General features: G+C 38.5%; 1 protein-coding gene across 5 annotated transcripts in view; it reads right to left on the bottom strand.

Annotated features, from left to right (window-relative positions):
* Window positions 1-21770, bottom strand: part of pdlim5a (PDZ and LIM domain 5a) — a 125270-nt gene that overhangs the window by 25663 nt on the left and 77837 nt on the right. For 2 of the 5 annotated variants that reach the window (XM_041786945.1, XM_041786946.1), the window contains exons 6-7: window positions 14223-14395; window positions 12692-12728 (exon numbers count right to left, since the gene is read on the bottom strand). In XM_041786945.1, the coding sequence (XP_041642879.1) occupies window positions 12692-12728; window positions 14223-14395 (210 nt within the window). Of the gene's footprint in view, window positions 1-12691; window positions 12729-14222; window positions 14396-14829; window positions 14848-16991; window positions 17013-20761; window positions 20788-21770 lie in introns of all 5 variants that reach the window. The other 3 variants (XM_041786947.1, XM_041786948.1, XM_041786949.1) reach the window with 3 other exon arrangements.

The following is a 21770-nucleotide window of genomic DNA, read 5'->3' as shown; positions in this document are numbered from 1 at the left end:
TCTCTCCACCACACAACAGATGGTCTATAATTCAGCCTTGTGATATTCTTTGGATCAAATTCAATGCTCACACACTATACCACCCATGCATGTGCATGTGTGTTCACACACACACACACACACACACACACACACACACAAAAACAAAGACATCCATCCATCCAGACACCCACTCAAACTGTCTCTCACACACTTTTCATACTTCACGGTCTAAATGTGTACAGTTGTGCCCACTAGCTATTGAGTGATTCGTGTGAGATGCTGCCAAGTCGTTTCACAGTGACCACAGAATGTCATAGTTGGTGCGAGTCGTCTCCACAGAGACATATGGAGCGTGTCTTTTGGTACTGGCATGAACGGCCCAAGCACGACTTTCTAACCGCCATGAAGGCTGTGAATCGGACTCTAACACTGTTTAAACAGTGGGATAAAAATAGGCAGACAGTAAGTCTGAAATATACCACTTTATATAGGAGGTATTGTTTGATGTTTATATTTTAAAGACATGGTTTCTTTAAATATAATGAATAATATGCAACATAAGAGGCTTACTATGTCACTTTAAGACCAAACAAATACTCTTCCTCCTTTGGTTTCCACACTTCTCTCACCCTCACATCCTGCTTTAGTGTTTCTGTGTGTTTGAGAGACATGTGTAATAAACATCTGTAACAAGAGTCTGCATCAATTTCAAGTAATGGATTACAGAAAATATGTGGAAATTAGGTTAATAAAGTGTATTAATGCGTGTCCACACTGGGCTTCAATTCTCAGGCAGTTAGTAGATGTTATTTTAGTCCTGGTTCATGTGCAGGCCGGTATTTTTGACTAGGAGGTTTTCCTCCTTGGTTTTTAAAAATAACCCTGTCCACACAAGCTAGATTCATGAACATCTATCGTTTTGTGTATTTCATATTGTTGCAATGCAAGAATTTTTTACATAAAAGGCCTACATTATATGTTTATCTCACTGGCCATTAAGTTTTGGTTCCAAATAACAGTTTAACTTTATAGTTTTCACATTTAAGGCTTTTAATAACCCTCATGATCCCATCTTTCCCATTTACAGCCATTCATTTTTAAGGAAAGAATTCCCCCAGAAAGGGGTGCAGCTGGCATCATTAGGGCAAAGTACCCAGATAGGTTGCTCTGGTCTACATTGTGTTTGTTCCCCACAGGTGGGACCTCTCTAACAAAATAACTTCACTCATGGTGCAAAAGTGTCTCATGCCCAAAGACATTCTGGGAAAACTGTGCGAATTAAGGGAGTACTGTTTACTTAAAACTAAAATTGTGTTCAATTAACTCAGAAAAATAGAGCTTAAACAGCTAGTTTGGATCGTTAAGTTAAAATGACTCAGATTTTTTAACCACCTTCTACTGTTTGGTCATAAGGTCTTTACACACTGGGTCTGTTATTTTCAGATGCATTTATTTCAAAGCTGTAATCCAAAAGACATCACACACTCAAACATTGCACACTGAGTATGTCGCTTTTTTTATTTCCCTCACTGCAAAAATTTCGTAGTGTGTGGAAAATTCTTTTGTATTGTGATCCTGTGACTCTGTCACTTCTTTTAAGTTCCATCCTGACAGAGAGCTTCAAACAGCACCCATCATAACACTGAGCTAAGTTGGAGCGATGGAGAGCAACTTTTTAATTTAGTCTCTGTTATGACCTGTGAGTAGGCTACAAACTTGCGCCCTTTATCTGTTATATTTCCATGGCTGATATCTATATCATAAGCAAGCAAATCACGGTGTTCAAAGTGAGGTTTTGGTGCGAGGGGGAGAGAGAGGGCAAGGGAGGGGTCGGGCTGTGATGAGCAAGTGAGTATGAAGCAGCGGGCACCGTTCTGAATCATCAATATCCCATGTAAATGACTTGGACTGATGTAAAATTTAGCATAAAATTGAACTTGTTCCAAAAAAATTATGATGGATGAAATTTCGGCGTCTGTATGCAAACATGATGAGAACAACATGAGCTTGATTTTCTTTTTTAATGCGCAAAAAATTTGGACGGAAAACAGATTCAGTGTGCAAAGGCCTATACAGTAGAAAACCCCCCTCAGTTTTCAAAAATATTCACCTTCTTGCAGATTAGGCCATAAAGACACATGCATCCTGTCACACTGAAGCAAGACTGGATTAGTTTAACAGTTAATATAATTTTATTATGAGGTAGATTAGTAGATTATTATCACTCGTTTCTGGACTCAAACCTGGACAAAACTCTTCCTAAAGACTTATATAATAACAAAATGGATAATTATGTCAAACATGACTTCTTGAGAATTCAAGCCCAGTTTCAAAGTACTGTTTTGTCCAGGTCTGCTCTACCTCTTGTTTTTGGGCAGGTGCAGCTCACTGATGCTGCGACACTTCTTCTTCTTCCTTAAGCGCAGGGGCGGAGCCTGAGTGATTGGAGTGATAAGCAGGGTGTCCAATAAGGACTGAGACATTGTCTTTTCTGGATGCTGAGAGCTGCTCTGATAAGGTGCTCTGACAGAGTGATTGAGGAAGAGAGGAAGCAGAGGACAGGAAGGAAATAATAAGAGAACCAATTATGAGACAGTAACAACAGAAAGAGATGAGAAAAGGCTATTGGAAGTTATCAGTTTGAAAGTAGAGGTTGTTGGTAGGAAAGAACTTATGATAACGACACACAGACACATATGACTTACTGCACTGGACTGTGCTGCTCATAGTGTGAGTTGTGTACAGGCTGTTTGGGGGCACTTGGAGTTAAAGGAGGCGGGCAAGGAGCTGCTCGGGGCAGGAAGTCCAAAGGATTTGAAAAAAGCTCTCTCCTGGATATAAATGCACAAATATACACATGTACACAACAAACACATTTGAAAAAGTTCAATGCTTGTAAAGGTTTTGAATTAAAAATAAAGAAACTTAAGGTCCCAACTACAACCAATGGGATTTTAGAGAACATTTAAAGAGTATGCACTTACTATGGACCTCAAAGCAATTAATGTATTAATGCATTAATGCATTAATTAAAATTTGGAGTTGGATTCAGAAGGATATATGACTCTATATCCAAAATATTTGGGATGCTGTGTGTAATGTAAATAAAAACAGAAAGCAATGATTCACAAATCTCATAAACCCATATTTTATTCACAATAAAACAGCATATCAGATGTTGAAACTGAGACATTTTACCTTTTCATGAAAAATATTAGCTTATTTTGAAATTGATGGTAACAAAACATCTCAAAAAAGCAGGTACGGGGCCACAAAAGGCTGGTAAAATAAATAAGAAACAGCTGGGAGGAGCATTTTGAACTAATTCGGTCAAATTGCAACAGGTCAGTAACATGACTGGGTATAAAATGAACATTTTAGAGAGTCAGAGTCTCTCAGAAGTAAATTTTCCTCATTGTAAAATTGCAAAGACAATGAATACCCCACTATCTACAGAACATGATATCATCAACAAATACAGAGAATCTGGAGAAATATCTGTGCACAAGGGACAAGGCTGAAGGTCAATATTGGATGCTCGTGATCTTCTGGCCCTCAAGTGACACTGCATCAAAAACAAACATCACCCTGCATTGGAAATCACTGCATGGGCTCAGGATCACTTCCAGAAATCACTGTCTGTCAACACTGCTCACTGTGCCATCCACAAATGCTAGTTAAAGCTGTATCATGCAAAGAAGAAGACATATTTGAACATAATCCAGGAACACAGTGGTCTTCTCTGGGTCAAAGATCATTTAAAATAAACTGGGGGAAAATGACAAACTGTTCTATGGTCAAATGAAACAAAATTCTTTTTGGAAACTACTGACACTAAAGAGGAGAGAGACCATCCAGCTTGTCATGGGCACAGCTCAAATGCCTGCATCTCTGACGGTATGGGGTTGCATTATAGCAGCTTCCACATCTGGAAAAGCACTATCTATACAGGAAAGGAGATAGAGGATTTCGAGTAACAAATGCTCCGATCCAGGTAATGTCTCTTCCAGAGAAGGCCTTGCATATTGCATACCGCATCTATCACAACAGCATGGCTTCACAGCAGAAGAGTCTGAACTGGCCTGCCTGCAGTCCAGACCTTCCACCAATAGAAATCTTTGGGAGCAACATAAAAAAATCCAGGAAAGAAGACACAGGACCGTTGAGCAGCTAGAATCCTACATCAGACAACAATGGGACAACATTCCTCTCCAAAAACTCCAACTGGTCTCCTCACATCCCAGACGTTTACAGACTGCTGTCAAAAGAAGAGATGCTATACAATGGGCCTGTCTACTTTTTTGAGATGTGTTGCAACCATCAAATTTAAAATGAGCTAATGTTTTTCATGAGATTGTACAATGTCTCAGTTTCAGTTGTTTATGTTCTATTGTGAATAAAATCTGGATTTATAAGTTTGGCAAACATTACATTCTGTTTTTACGTTTTACACAGCACCCATTTTTTTTAATTGGGGTTGCAGTTGTACCAGTGCACACTCTGAGGGTGCACCCCTAAGAGAAAATGCCTCATGATAAAATTTATTCAGATATAAAGCGGTCTGCAGGGAGAACATTACATACATTAACCTTTTCAGAGTTACTTTTTAATGGATGAAGAAAATTATCCAAGACCTCAAGAAAACAACTTAATTTAACTCTTTCCCCACAAAAACCATCTTGCACTTTCTGCAACTTTTAGTAAAAAGCAGATTTTACCTGACAGATTTGGTAGAAAGTACATGCCGATGTGCCGACTTTTGAGAAAGATGGTTATTGACGTGGACTGGGGAGCTGTGAGGACAGATGGAGGACAGGACAGACATCACAGATTGAAGAGATAGTGGAGGAGATTTGATGAGCTGTCACTGAAAAGTTGACTTCATGTGCTTTAACTATTGGAAATGTGCAGCACCTTTGTTGAGGAGAGAGGTCAGGCTGAGTTTCTGCTGCTTTCACAGAATCTGAAGTTTGTCTGTGTAACTTTTGGCTGTCAACATCAAGATTCGACAAATGCTCACTGGATGTGAACTTTTCTGAGTCTTTGCTGCCCTCTGGTGGAGCCAGAGGGGAACTGCAACACCAAGGCATACAAGTAAATCATGATTAGTGAAGATTTTATGCAGTTCAGGGTGAAATTTTAATGAAAGCTAAGTGTCTCAGTGTACCTTTCATCTGTGGACAGTTGAAGAGGTGATGCTTCTTTAGCCGTATTATCCAAACTAACAGGTCGATAACCAAGAACAGGATCTGATGACAAACCATCTTGTCCTTGAGGCTGAGCTATTGAGGGGCCATTTCCATGGGACAAATAGAGTCTCTGAGCTGGTAGAAGACTAAACACAGGTAGACACGATGCTGGAGTGTGGGCACTTGGTCCGAAAAACTGTGGGAAGTTAGCTGGTAGTAGCACAGCATCTAGAGAGGCATTATTCTGCCTTTGGGTATCAGATGATGCTATTTGGCTTGGTGATGGACTACAGTATGGTAAAGGTAACAACACAGGAGCTAGAGAGTGGTTTATGTGAGACAATTGGGCTCGGTTTATGTGATGAAGCATGTCGATAGAACTTGTATATGGCACTTGGAAGGCCATAAGCTGCAGAGGAGCTTCAGCAGATGAGTTGATGTCTCTGTGTTCAGTTTTTGATAACCTGCATGGTTCAGATATCGGGGTGTTGTTGTAGATGAAAGCTTCCTCTTCTAGTTGTTGCTGATTGGCAAATGAGCAGGCTGTCTGTGGCTTTGTTTGGTGTGTGATCATGTGATCAGAGGTGGGTGTGGCTTCAGCAGCACTATGCCCATTGTTGACTTGGTTGGAGGATTGATATGCAGGAAAACCTCCACTGGATAAATATAAATAGAGCACAGAGTTTAGTTTATGGTGAAACTGAGGTGTTAATGAATTTTGAATCCTGGAAATGGATCGAAGAATCCAGCTGTTAAAGTGAAGTTGTGGAAAAATATCTGTGCAGGGTGGATTCAGTGTTTTGGATTATAAAACCAGACTGCATAACACCACAAAAACTCAAATCTTAGCAAGTGTATTCTCCTTTTTTTGTGTAAATATTCCCTTACACCTTAACAGTCCAGATCTTATCTCAAGATATAAACACACAAAAAAGCCTGAAAAATTGATATTAGCTGCAAATTTGGAAGTGAGTTTCACTTGTTAAGTGTCTCCAAACAAGATGCACTGAGGTTCTGTTATCAACGATGCTGTTGCTGGCAGCACTCATTTTCAATATAAAACCAATGCAGTTCACTGTCCTGAGTGCAAACTGTCAGTGCCACTGTCAGGTTCAGTGGCTTTGTCACTATGACAACAATGCCCTCAGGTTAAAACAGTTCCACTTTTGGAATGGAATGTTTCTCCCTTACAGACTAATGTTGGGGATATAAAACACGTTACTTCATTGGTTCCAAACCTGGGGTTCAGACACGCCATGGGGGAGGGGCGTAAGCTAGAGATTTTGGGCCCCCTGAGAATATTACACAGGGCCCCCCTTAACCGGCTAGCCAAGCAACAAATGTTGTGTCAGTTTTACAAATATATCTGAATTTAAATTTATTTTTGAACAATAATTTCCAGACTTATGAGCAATAATTTTAAAATTGTTAAATTGAATTTATTTATTGTATTATTTTACAGCACTGGACTTTACCATTTGGACATGTTTGAGGGAGGAGCAGGACCCCCCAGTATTTTATTTCACTCTATTTGACACAAATTTCAGTCTGTTGACCAATTCATTTATTTGCTTTTGCTTCAGTAATGACACTTATAACTACGAAAAAATGAATAAAAACACACTTTTCATTACAGGCTTTGTAAGGGCCCCTCCATAATTTACAACTTTTTAAACTTTAAAAATGTGTGTTTTTCTTAAATAATTAACAGATTTTTTTAATTTCCTGGGAGACCATTGTAATAATGGATAGTTTATACATAGACATTTTAGCAATAACATGTGTATATAGGTCTATTATGTCTGTATTTTGTCATGAAACAATCTAAACTGATCTTAAATTTTTCCAAGTGGGTCCTGGGGGGCTTAACTGTAGGCGAGGCCCTGAGGGAAAGGTTGGGAACCATTCAATCCAGTTCTACAGATTCTGCTAATGCCACATGATTTCTTCACATTGTTTTTATGTTTTGTTTTCTTTTTGGAAAATTTCCATGACTAAAATAAAAAAATAAGCATACAGAGCATTTTAAAACAGATTTTACAGTCACTACCTCAGGAGATAGAAGTTTTGTAAACTAGCAGCAAACACCTCTCTAAAAATGAGGCTGAGCCTTGTCGGGGAAAGAAAACCAGCGTTTTCTGGACACAGGCCCTAACAAATTTAGATATACAGTCCTGTGCTTTAGTTTTAGGCATGTAGGGCACTAAGGATTCATCATGGATGTGACACAACAACTCGAAGCTGAGGGAGAGGTTAGTCAAGGTCAAGCTCGATGGCATCTCTTTTGTGTGGGCCTTTCCACCCCTGGTAATTTTCCCCAGGTTTTTTTGGGCCCTTGGGACATCCTACAACACAACCAGGGGCTTGTGGCAGCCCCTCCAACCCACCCAGAGGGGTAGGGTTAGGTTGGCCATGCTTACTCCCCACATTCACCCCTTATTCCGCCCTAAAGGAGTGGACTTATTTCTTGAACGGTTATTTCCCCATGGCTCTGGTCATATGCACGGACATCCAGAGCACCAATGGGGTTGTGCCCTCTGGTGGCCACATCTGCACCTTACTTCAGCCTCAATTTTTAACCCAAACATGCCTCAAAGTTTTACACGGGACTGTAAATCTTAATTTAAGATGCACAAAAAGTAAAATTTACTTGCATCTATTGGCACACTTTTTTACTGATTACAAGCAACAAAGGTTCAGTTAGGACTTTTGAGGTGAGTATGGCCTGAAAAAAGTGTAATTAGATTTGTTTTACTAGAAAAGAGACAAATACACTTGCTTGGATCCAGCTTCACCTTGGATTTGTTCTGTTACATAAATATGGACTTGTAGCTCCTGTGTGGAGTTTTTAGTTGGTTATAAAATTGTCTGAAATGAATACTGGTGCTCTTTATGAGCATTAAAACAGATCCTTTCTACATAGTTAATATAAATGTCTGAGACTGCTGCTGGGGCAGGGGTCAGCACACTGAAGAAAAAAAAACTTTCTGCCATAATTTTTCATGCAAAAAAACCTACAACCAACCAAAACTTCCTGACAGGAGCTTTAACACTTATTATTAAAAAAGATATGCACATGTAGGGGTTAATCAGGCCTTGTGGTTTCATTAAAAATGAATCAAAGTAATGGTTGATTTATTTTTATGGTGACTGCTGTGCTCTTCATGTTAAAAGTAAGACGCTGAAAACAAGTGTGACTAGTTTAGACGGTGTTTTGTACCTGACCTCCCCTCTGTTTGTCTCAGACTCAGCGAGACAACTAAGGCAGAAACAAGGGAAGGAGTTCAAGAAGGCAGGAACAAAAGGAGTAAAGAAAGAGACAGAAAGAAAAGGAAACAAGAAAAAAGGCAAAGACTTTATTTGCTATCATATTAAATACTCATTTCTTCAAACTCAACACACATCAGAGATACAGGCACTTGTTTTCAAGCTATTTTGAAGGAATCAACTACAGTCTAAAATAAATTCTTTTCTATATCTAAATAAAATAAACATAAGGATAAAATTAATGTAAAGGCACTGAGTAAATATTTTACAAAGCAAGGGCTTCAAAATTAAACCTTTGCATTCAAAGCCATTTATAGCATTTATACACTTTAATGCACCTTCAGAAACAACCTGCTCACTGCAGATGCCATTCTTTACTTCCATCTATCATCCTAGTTCCTTAGCTCCATCAGCAGCACAGCATATGGGCCATGGGTTAAAATATACAGTACATACATGCAGAACAACATGTTGAAATGTTTTTTCATTTGCAGATGCCACCATATAATAGAACAGCTTCTTTAAATAGCGCCAGACAAAAACAGGTGTAAACAGGCCTTTAAATGTTCCAGAACAGCATCCCACACAGCTGTGTTTTATTATACAGTCTAATAAAACTGAAGCAGACCTAGACCAGATCTCTCATTTGCCTTAGAATTAAACTCCAGTGGACAAAGTCTGTTTGCTCTGTGGGTGCATCTACATGCTGGTAGATCAGAAAACAATGAAGGATAAACAGTGTAGTCATGTGGGGCAGAGTCTGATTAACAGTTCTTTTATGTTTCATACTCAGTGGTATCTTTCAGATTTTCACATCAGAATTCAGGATTCACCCATATACACACCACAGTTTCTGTTTCATTATGTTGTTGCACACATGAACACAGTTTGAATAATTCATCAAATGTTGTAAGAGATAGAGCACCTAAGATGTTTGCTTTTTAGCATAACCCTGGGACGTCCTGCACATAAACATGCAGCATTATAAAGCCAGTTTACTGTAGCCTGTGTTCTGTAAGTGCTTTAGTCAAGGTGTGATGTACCACAGTGAGGATATCACGTTTTAAAACAATACAATCTCCATTACTTCAATGACAATACCAAAGTAAAAAAATGTGTAAAGATCTTTAGTTGTGTTGTTTTACTCAGAGTGAACAGAAGTAAAATACAGAAGATTTTCTAAATTGCACGCACACATTTGGCTGCCAAACAATATATGAATGCAATCCAGACAGAATGCAAGAGATTGATTTTTTTTTTATATTGAACAAGAAATTACTCAATACTGGGTTTCTAGGATTAGTGTGCCTTGTTCTTTTGATTTTACTTAACAGTTTTTAAAAATTGGGTATAATGGTGACACTTGACAGGATTTTAGTCAATACAAAATAATTATATGTCTAAAATCACACAAATGTATATAATAGTTCCACAAACAACATGTCCAATGTTTTCCTTATGGGAACTTATGGTTGAAATTTGTAGAAAACTCCCCATAGTGCTGTGACAAATTCGCCAAAGGTCCTTTTTCGTATCGTATCGTATCGTATCATATCATTATTATTAGTATATTATCCTATTCTGTCATGTCATGTCCATGTTTATCTTATTGTGTCCTATCAAATCTTACCAAATTATATATGATATTCTTGTGCTGATGGAAAGAAATTGTGATCAATCCTAAATTAAGACACAATGGAGTTGAAGACAAATTTCCCTCTTGGGCTAATTAAGTGTATTGATTTTTTTTGTTGTTGTTTTTTTTAATCAATTTATTGTAAGGTATTGTAGGCACAGGCCTTGGCTGCCTTGAGGTTGCCAGGTTAGATCTGTACACATTAACTAAGTCATGGCAAAACATTAAAAAGGTTACACAATCATCTTTTGGTAGGAAAGCTTGTTTAGGCATCATTTCTTAGTGTTTTATCAATGAAACAATCAAAATTACCGTTGGTTTTTGACATATTTGTGAGGGTCTTGTGGATTTTTCCTCCCTCCAATTTCCACATACTCTGCCTATGCCAAGATCCGAGTGCGCAGCAACTTCGCACTTAAGAAGCATGTTTGAAGCATGCAGCCCTGCGAGTAGCTTGAGACACAAGATCACGTGGGAATAGTATGAAAACAGCAAATTATTTTGCCATTTATTTAGACATGATTTCATGACTTTATTGCTCCTGCTCTGGGTGAATACTTAATGAAGTTAGAAGGTTTATGACTGCTACATAGGATGAGCCGCGTCATGTAAATTTCTGTGATTTTCCACCCAAAAGATTCACTTTTCTTCCTTAATGGCTCTGTAATGTAATGTTAATATAGTGATGATTTATGATCAGGCATTCGTGCATTGCGTTGTATTTTAAAGAAGACTGCATGACTTGTTCTTGCTGTTTGGAACGTCCAGCTCTTCATGGATTGATGAGGTTTGGCAACAGCCAATGCTGAAAATAGGCCCGGTGTATCTCCAGTGAAGGGGAGCAGAGTGGAGCTTCTGGGACGTACTCCTGGCAGTGTAATTGCAAAGATTGACTAGAAAGCGAGCGATTTGCTGACAGCGCAGGTGGAGTATGCGGAAATGGGAGGTGAGATACAAGTGAGGGGGTATTCTATTTCATCAGAACGTCCATCCAATCACCATGTGAGAACTTTTAGGATAGGTTCTGCCCTACTCAAACACTTTACTTGGGTGGTTGTCCAGATGGATGAAATACATCCTATGCAATGCATATATAAAACAGTCAATCTGGCATTTAGGGATTGGGGGGCTCGCTTAGGACAAAAGGTTAAGAAACAACTAATGTAAATGACTTTTGTTTTTAGCACAATAGGGATCTAACCTTAGTTCATGCATAATGGTTTCAAAGTGAACTCACACAATCAGTGTAGAATATCCACACATATAAAAACCTCCAGGGATTGAAACAGTGGAATAGCAAGAGGATGGAGAAGGCTATACTTGTTGAAAATGTCTGAATATGGCTTATGTAGACACTCAAAATAACAGTGTAAAGCAGGCAGCACATCCCTACCCTACGCACATACACACACTCACCTTATAAGCTCTCACTTAAATATTTTTACTCCAGTTTCTTTATTTCCATCAGCCCACAACCTTTTTTATTTTTTATTTTTTTTACCTTTGACAGTCTTAGAAACCTCCTCCTACAGCGTTCAAGCTCATATGGTGCACACATACACAGGTCGACAGCCATGCCTATGACAAACATGCTCATAAAGTCTACTGGACATTTAGGGTACGAGCAGACACGCCGTGGTGCCAGTCTCTCAGCTCGTCGTACTTGGGGCCAATCACCAACCGAGTGGTCTTGTTTACTCTGCCAGCACAAGAAAAACAGGGAAAGAGAAACCAAAAGAGAGAGAAAAGAAGGATTTAAGAGAAGAGAAGACTAACTCTGCAGTTAGACACACTGTGAGTCATGCCATAAGAGAAGCTGATGAACCACAGGGAGCGGCTATGAAGCGGCTGAGATGGGCAGTTGAGCTGTCATCATCAGAAAATGACAGAATTCAGTCGACACAGAGAGAAAGTTAGAATTTAGGTCAAGATCATGGCCTTCATGGACTGCAATGATGAATAAATCCCACTATGAAGTCACACAACGAGTCACACAAGCAGCAGAAATGTCAACACAAGTGATCACAGACGAACAGTGATCAGATGTTTCTCCACAAACCAACGAGAGTGACGGAAAGCCGATGGATCACAACGTAATGAGAACGCCCACAGTCCAGCCATGATTGTAGGCAGCACTATCGGGTTAAAGGACATGCAAGGACGTGACAACAACGCCAAAATGCACAAACAACAACCACGAAAAGGTGCACACTTTGAAAACAGGAAAAGTCTCAGCCACCGGTGAGAAAAGTGTGATAAAACTACATCCATATTTTTTTAAGTACTACAAATAAATGTATTTACAGTAGTCTGGCTACATGAGTCTGTCTTTGCTGTTTGGAGGAACTGGGCCTACAAAACCTCAAAAAAACTCTCTGATACCCAACATAAAAGCCTGTCGTCAGATTTCCTCCTGTCCTGTAAAGGCCTCTATGTGTTAGAATATCATGTTTACATCAGAGGCAACATTTTCAGTCAATGAAATCATGTAAGAATGTAAGAATCAGCTGTAAACACTGATTTTCTGAGGGTCTTTTCCTTTTTGCTCCACAGGACACAACAAACAAATAACTACTGCAATCCTAAGGTTATTGTGTTTTCAATGCTGTTCACTTACTTTGTCTTCTTGGCTGTGTCGGCTTCCTCTGCTGGAGCTACAAGAGACAGAAAAACAAAGATCAGAATCAATTGATCTTGCAGAAGATGATGTTTCGTTTTCAATCCTATATTGATTTTTTGTGGTCACCATCCTCACTAGCTTTGGCATTTGCATTAGTATGAACAATGTGTTTTACTATACAAATGTTTTTTTTGTACTTTGACATCTGCTGTTGGGAGTCATGTTTAAAAATGTGTTTTATTTCTGTGTTGTTTGTGACTCATCACGACACCTCACTTGTTAAAGGGGACATGTTTTACCCTTTTAAGACAAGTTTATATTGGCCTCAGAGGTCCCGAAAACATGCCTGTGAAGTTTTTTTGCTGAAAAAACACTCCAGTATTGAATTTTTGCTTGTCTAAAACCTCTTTGTTTCAGCCCTGCTCACAATGAGTTGTTTCTGTGTCTGTAGCTTTAAATGTTAATGAGCTGTCTGACTCGGCCCCTGACCCTGCCCCTCTCAGGAAATGAATGTGGCTTAATGAATGTGGCTCTCCTGATCAGCTGAAAGGAAGCTTGGAAGAAGAGGGTGGAACTTTCTTCCTAGCGGGGAGGGCCAACCGAACCTGGGGGTGGCGCTAACCCCCCACATGAGGTCATGAGGGGAAAACTTGAGAACAGCTTGTTTCAGCACACATTTTCTCAAAAGTGGAGAAAGATTGGGGGGAGAGAAAGGATTTCTGTGGTAATTGAGGGATTGTGGACAGGTCAGAGCCACATATTTTTTATTAGAAAAGCCTGAAAAAGTGTATTTTGCATAATATGTCCCCTTTAAACACCTGTTAATTATCTGTCTGTTATGTTGTGATGAAGACAAAAAAATCACAATCTTAATGTTATCATCTGTGTTCACAATAGTTGATGATAAATAAGAAGAATTATTGCATGCCAGAACTTAGCTACAGTGATGTTTATGTACCAGTCTGTCTACAGTAGTGGAGAGTCCTTCACATTACAGCTCTGCCATTTACAAAATTATGGACTGTTTTTTTTTTGTATTTAGTTAGGTTTAGTTTGGGTGAATAATGCAGGAAAAAATCTTCAACATCTAAAGGTATAAAAATATCAAACATGTTTGATATTTACAATTCAGGGTCTGGGAGGCTACGTCGCAACTTGGAGCAGTAAATTAATCGTGTTGACACCACACACATGCAGACTACTCAGACTACTGTAGTGATCTACATATTATCAGAGAGGTCAGAAGCAGACTACATTTAGTCTTCTTGTATAGACTGTAGCACTGAGTAGACAAACTAAATGTAATAATGGTGATGTCTTTGTGTGTCTTTATAGAGCAACACACCCTACAACAAACACTATGTGGACAAAAGTATTTGGCCACACCTGGTAATTATTGAATTTTAGTGTATAAAATCATGCACCATGCAGTCTCAAGCATGGTACTGTGATGAATGCCTTTGATATGAGACAGTTTTGTGAAATTCTTTTTCCGACATCCACTTTGGGAACCCCTGGCCAAACTCACCATTCTCTGTGCCGGTGATCTGAGCCAGGATCCTGAAGGATCTGGACTGCATGGTGCCGGTGCGAGGGCGCCAGTCCTCTGTGTCCTCCATGATGCGCTTCCTGCTGGCATCAGCGTGAGTGGGAACGTGGTAGAAATGGATGTCTGTGTCCACGACGTGTTTCCTTGGAACTCTGGAAAGACAGGATGGAAAACATGAGCGAAACAATTTTAACTTCACAAGCTACAAATCATGACTGAAGTAAGTATTAGAGCTTCAGATTGATGTCATTTTGAATATCTTTAAGTAGAAAAAAAATACACTTGTAGAACTTTGAGCTTTAGTAGTGTATCAATGTAAAAAAGTCACATGTATCTCTGTCCCATTGGGAAAGAGTGTGTGAAAAATGTTTAGTCTTTTTAGCAGTTAGAGTCAAACAATGATAAATAAATACAATTTACGTTTTAATACATATGTCTGTTAGATGAATGGTATGAAGCTGTTTTAGATGGCAGGTTACATGAGATGAAACACTGTAAAAGTAAGAATCTGTGCCATTGAGACAAAATAATGGAGGTGATGTCACACCACACTTTGTTAAACTCATGGTCTGAACCACTCTGATACCTTGGGGGTGGAGGTTTTCTTTAGAAACAAAATGCAAGAGAAGAACAGGACAGAAGAAATCAGAAAATATGAAAAGACTCCACAGCAACAGTCAAAACACGCTCAAACACTGCAGAATGATCTAATACATAGAGGCCCGGGGGCCACATGCAGCCCTCCTTCTCACTCAATGTGGCCTGAAAGTCCAGTTCAGTTATCAATGAAGAGTCAACATAAAGATAGTGTGACAAAATCTGTCATAAAACCAGGAAAACGTGCTTTTCAAGGGTAATCTTTGATTGTTGAGTATTAAGTTCTTTGCAAGAAGTTAGATATAAACAGCAATTCTCTGTAACTTTTTCTTTTTTTTTTAAATAAAACCATTTGTTTAAAAATAAAAATAAAAAAGGATATGTAAGCAGTGGCAGCTGGTGAATTATTTCTGAGAGTTTTCCATTTCTCACATGAGGACATCTTAGTTTATTAGCTTAATGCTAACACATCAGGGGAAATGCCAATAAGAGTCTAACCAAATTAGCACATTAATTTTAACTGTAGAAAAAAACAATATTTACTTAACATATTTATAACTTGCACTCATACTAGAATCATGTACAGTATTGTGCATAAGTTTTAGGCATGTGGAAGGGCTTCAGAAGGGGGGCAGAGTCAAGGTCAACACATGTTGACAAACTTGTTGTAGAAGAAGGTCAAGCTTGACAGCATCTCTTTTGTCCAGACCTTTACCCCTTATATGATGGTGGTATTTTAGGCCCTTGGGACATCCACAGCATGAACAGGGGCTCAGGGCAACCCTACCACCTACCCTGACAGTACCCTAGACCAGTGTTTTCCACACTTTTTTCTGGTGATCCATTTTCATGGAGGTAAAAGCCGTCATGACTCAAAACTTTTGTTTTCTGTATGTTATTGCTTTTTAAGTCTTCCCTCTGCACTGACCTTGGCTGGTTGGTGAGCCAATGACCAGTGCTAGCTTTGATAACATTAATGCCATGCTCAATCATGGCTGTGACTCTTTTTTTGCCATCCAGAAGCTGGTAGAGCCTTGTTTTGTGTTATAATGTGGTGGAGAGGGTGTGTTATAGGATGGAGCTCCCCGTGTGGCTAAAATGTGTACTGCAGACTTACATGTCCTATTAAATACTGTAGCAAAGAAAATCTAACAACTCATTTGGTGACCCAAAAGAAAACTTATGTGACCCACCAACAGGTCCCAACCCAGACTTTGGGAATGAGTGCCCTAGACCATGCTTACTTGCCACATCCACCCCTTACTCCTCCCTAAACATGTGGACATTGTTATTTTTTCAACAGATTGTTTCCCCATGCCCCTGGTGTAATTCAAGGACTTCCAGAACTCAACCGGGGTTGTGTCAATCTTTCTTCCTGCCTGATGGTACCCACAGGCAACTCACTTAAGCCTCAGTTTTAGGCCCAAACATGCTTAAAATTTAAGCATAGCACAATAAACTCCCTGTACTTCTTAAACTCTGTGGAAAAAAACTTTAAAAAGTGTAGACTTATCATGCCAATTCTGTCACCTGCTTTGTTTCTGCAGGCTTTGAAAGACGATGGCATGCCTCACTCTTTATGTCTCAACCTACAGCAAAAGTCAATAAGAAATCTGGAGTACAGATCTTTGCACCCAGTTGGGTATGTGATCATGGAGTAAATGTGGACACAAAGAACATTTTTAATCCTTAATTTTAACTTTTGCTTTAAAACTATATAATATTTATTGTGCTTACATATTTTTGTGCATTTCAAACTAATGTTTTCAGAATTTATTCAGTGAAGGTCCAAAGATCCATCATTCTTTTGGAGAGGTTGGATGGCACTCTGGCACCCTCTTTTGACCAGCTGCCACTGTATTTAGATTAAATATGCTAAAATAACCAGCAAAAATTGTTTCTATTGCATTGAAAAAGCACTTAAAATTAAATAACTTCTTGCATTTGAGTCTGAAAAGCTACATGCAGATATAGCAAATTCTAATAAAAGATATACATGTGCATATCTCACTAAATTGTAATTAAATATAATTCCTAAAATGATTTTTTCCAACAATTTCTAACAATTTAGACTTCTGTAAGTGAAGATAAATTAATGTGGCTCTTTTGGTTAACAAAGTTGACCATCTCAAATAGAAAAGTTACACTTACTTCATAATACTTTGAGGTCCACTGAGGGGAAGGCAAAATTGAGGAAGAGGAAAAATAAAAGTGAGGAATTTATCAAATAATTCCAAGGAAATATAATAAGCATGCAATCGAGAATGAATAGGAAAATGTTAAGAAAAACATGGGCCACAAAAGTGTGAACATGCAAAACAAGTTTTAAAGGAAGAAGCAAGAATATCCATGATTGCACTGACAGATGGGAAATTCAACTCTGAACATGAGTTTATTCTATCTGTGTCCACACGGCGGTGCTGCAGAGTTGTCTGTAGGTCAGTAAGAGTGCACTCATTCATAACTTGAATGATGTGGATGGTAAAAAGACCCTAATGACAGATTTTTGTTGAAACATTCATGGAAAACATGTACTTCTGTTATTAAGGTTGTGTAATATTAATCTGTTGTAGCATGTGTGTGTTTTGTGTCATTTCATGAATGGTCTGTGTGTGTTAGGGTGTTTGTATCTGCCAACTTCCGTAGCAACACGCTGCTGACAGGCCTTTCACTAATTGGCTGTCAATAAATCAGCTCTGAGGACAAACACATCCACTCGCAGACACAGAGGAGCATTGAAGACTTTTCAGGACCTGCTGTCAATAAATCACCTATAAATACACCAACCCACCATCACACTCACCTAGCACACTGAACAGACTGATTTATGAGGGTCTCTCAACACATTCCTGCCACAGCAGCAGCTATGTGGGTGTGGGAGTGTTGACAGCTCTGTGTGAGCCTGTTCACACACTTACAGTCATACTGGACATGTCTGACAATACGGTGTGTGCACGTGTGTCTATATCAGAAACTTTATTAATAACTGATGAAGAAATATACTGTAGCATGAGCATATTGCTTTGGATATAACCTGTATGAAATTTTTGCACAATTCAGCATAAATATAAGAAAGGTAGGCAACTGAGGTAACAATCTGCAGGATTATAACAAGCAATGCATGCAGATACCAGGCTAAAGTGCAAAACCTCTAGTCTTACCAAGTGTATTTGTCGGATTACTAGTGGGAATAACCTCACATTATGTTCTGTAAAGTACTACAAAAACTCCATCTTATTAATTACACACTTGTTTAATCAATGCAATTAATCACAAATATCAATATTTAGAAAAACATTGCTTTACAGTTAGACTTAGTGCATTATATAGAAAGCTGTGGTGGTGGTTGGGGGGTTAGGCTCAGACGCATTAAATAATCATGGTAATTTTTTTACATAAATAGATAAAATATTAAAACTAAAAGTCTTCCTGGAATGGGGTTTTATCATATTAGCAGAACTGCAGGAAAGAGTAGCATGACATATGACCTCAGAATACCATTAATCTGGATTAATTTAAAAAACAGTAGATATAAAAACTACTTTGACAGTCCTACTACCAATACGGAAAAGAGGCCACATTCACCTCTTAAGTTCAAATAAACATCTTTTTTCAAGATATCATAAACAAAAAATGAGGTATTTAGTTGACTTTTTTTTATTCCCTTCAGTGACTTGAACTAGGGTTGTCACCTTTGTCACCTGGGGACTAAGAACTCCCCCTTTGCAGACCACTACTGTAAGACAGCACCTATATCAGGATGGGAATACATGCTAAAACGTTCAAAAATAAAATGGGGCTAAACTTCTGGTTAGTTTAAGGGTGAGGTTTTAGATACCAAAAGTTACAAGACAAAAAAGAATGTCTTGCAAAACCTAAACAACGAAATAAAGCCATCCGTTTACAGGACAAACGTTTGTCCTTCATGAAAACATTCTAACAGCTAATGTAGCTAAGACTAAAGTTAACGATGCTACATTAGCTCTGTAGGTAATGTAGCTTCTACAGATTTTTCAAATCACATGTCGCCATGTTAGCAATGTTAGCTTATGCTACATTTTGTAATGCTAACTTAGCTATGTAAAATCTATAGATAGGTCACCTATGTAACTAACATAGCTATGTTAGCATTAGCTATGTTTTTTAAAGCTCTTGTTGCTATAGTTAGAGCTAATGTAACTACGGAGTAGCGTAAATACATAGACAGTGCAGCTACTTTAACTTCAGCTAAAGCTAAAAAAGCTAAAGCAAGTCAGAGTTCATGTAGCTAATTCTAAACCAGGTCTACACATAATTTAGACTCAATTTAGACCTTGAATAACATTTATCAACAGCTGCTTACTTTGTAATGTTTGCAATGTTTTTTTATTATTAATGTAACTTCCGTACATTTTTTTATGAATAAAGTTTCATTAAAAAACAAAAAACTTCTAAAACAGCAAATTTTTTGTTCCAGCAAATTACGCCTAACCTGACACATCAGATGGATGTGTTTCACACATCCATCTGGGAAAGCTTCAATAGGAAACGTTTGAGAAAAGGCAGAGGATTTGAAAAAACACTCGGGGTGATTGGATGAATGTTCTGTCTGTCACATCTCTACAGGCCAATCAGAGCAACAAAACACGTGACGTAGCCACTTTCGAGCTGCGCGTGCACAATTACCGAAGAATAACGTGAAACATGGCGACTAAAGCCATGTAAGTACTCGACTTGTGTCGTTTTTGAAAATAAAACAACTCACTGTTGTTCTTTGTTCTTCTTTGAACAAAGAATTGTTGTCAAGTTCTGATAAAACTTACGCTTTAGCAGCATCCACGCTAAGCTCTTCCGCCATAATTGCACCAGCCTCTTGCTGCTGCTTGTTTATGTCACGACTTTGCCGTGCATGAAAGTACTGCCCCTCATCACTGATGGGTCCTGTCACTTTCTAACTGGGCCCAAACGGTTCAGATGGGAGCTTAACAAGATGGATTCACCAGTGAAAAACAAGGAAATGGGCGTATCCATCTGCTTTGTAAGGTTAAATTACGCCACTTCCGTCCTGACAAATGTGGCCTCCCACTTTGTTGATCTGCAGCAAGACCCCTCTCAACTTTCACCTCTTCTGTTCCCTTCAGCTATTTTCATCTACTTTTAAACCCGCTAGTTCTCCGTCTTCTGTGGTTAAGGTAATCTTGTACCTTTGATCTACCAGAAGATCCTTTATAACCAAAATAAAATTAGGTTTTGATCCAAATAGAAAGTAAAGCACACGTAGCTTAAGACAGTGAAAGGTCCAGAGTAAAAGCTTAAAAAGAGTCTCTATTTGCTTTTTTTTTTTTTACATTAGCTCGGATACTCATACAGAGAAAACAACTAAATGTAAAGTCCTAAAAATGTGTAACTGGGGATCACTGGATTTCTGAGTCATTTTGTACATGCACTCCTTCATATTCCTTCATGCTTTTCTTACCACAGAATAAGCAATTTGGAGCTGTCTGACATCTAGGTCATGGTTTCATATCACACTGGTGTAGCAGAGCAGCACTCATTTGAACAATAAATCCAAGGGTCAGCATCATAAAATACACCTCTTTGACTTCATTTCATTTATAAATCAAGAAATTGGTAAGAACAGCTTTATATTGTGTATATGGACTTCAAATGTGATTTTTGGAACTCAAAATCCACTTGAAACTTACTACTTATGATACCAAAATAAGTTGATTGTTAGACAGCCTTTAAGTAGATCTTTTTTGTTACCTTTAAAATCCTGAAATAAGGTATCATTTTGGGCAGGGTAGGTAATGACATATTTTTGACTAAAATCAAGACAGATACACTCAGTATGACTTGACATTTTGCAGAGCCCGCACAGATGTTAATCAAAAGGTGAATGAAAGGGGTTCAAAAGTCAAACACATGCTTCAGAGACTAACTTTGTGACTTTAGGAGGTGCACCAATCTGCAATACATGAAGAACAAGGGTAGAAAAAGAAGAGAGAGAGGGAAATAACATTGATATACACTTATCAACAGCAAAGAAATACAAAGCTTTCATTTAGAAGTCCCCTCTGAAACGAAGCACACTACTAGTACCAAGAACAGCATGCAAACAAACATGCAAGATATAAAAGTGGGCACGCGTGCTTTCCTGTATTTAAAACTAAGGATAAAATCTATTAATGAATGAAATTAATAAAGTGAGGCAAAATGTAGAGAAGTGGGGAAGGAATGAGAGAAAATCTTGTGTGCTGTACTAAAGTTGACCTCTGCTGTGGGTAAAGATCTTACAGTTGTGGAAGTCTGTGGCTCATAATGATAGCATAGAAGATGAAAAAGTTAAAAAAAGAAGAATCTGTTTATGTGAGGAAAGCAAGTAAAAGCATCCTAAACACCACAGACAGATCCAGAGCTTGCTTCAATAAAGTCAGCTATTAAATGTCACTTAGGGAAGGCTGTGTGCTCTAACACAAGTCAGCTTGTGTGTGTGGTGTAAGATTATATTGTGCAGATGACTGGTGTCTGCTCAATCTCACTGAGGGAAAAAGCCGCCGGACCTTTGGTTCTGGTAGAAAAGAGAGCATATAAACAAGGGATGATTGGAGAAATTATGAGTCACAAGATGAGTAAATACTTGGTATCTGGAGTGCAATAAATCAAAAACTTTCATCAATACATATGTGTTTGGAGATGGATTACACAAGTGAATGAACAAGGAAATTAAAAAAGAAGTCCAAATGAAGCTGTGTTAGTCTGCGAAGAGACAAAGTTTATGTGAAGATCAACAGATTCAAGCCTTTATTTGACTGATTGATTTACTAAGAGAGCTTTGAGTTACCAACACGGGCTATATTTACGCAGCTTAGTCATAGCATCATAGCAGGGTTACACTCACTATGCCTGAAGAGGATGGGGGGGCCGTGGTCGAGAAAGAAAATGAGAGAG

This window comes from Cheilinus undulatus, linkage group 5 (assembly GCF_018320785.1).
Source record: "Cheilinus undulatus linkage group 5, ASM1832078v1, whole genome shotgun sequence".
In the NCBI taxonomy this organism is placed as follows: domain Eukaryota; kingdom Metazoa; phylum Chordata; class Actinopteri; order Labriformes; family Labridae; genus Cheilinus; species Cheilinus undulatus.
The sequence above is the reverse complement of the archived record's forward strand: the minus strand, read 5'-3'. Positions and strand labels throughout refer to the sequence as shown.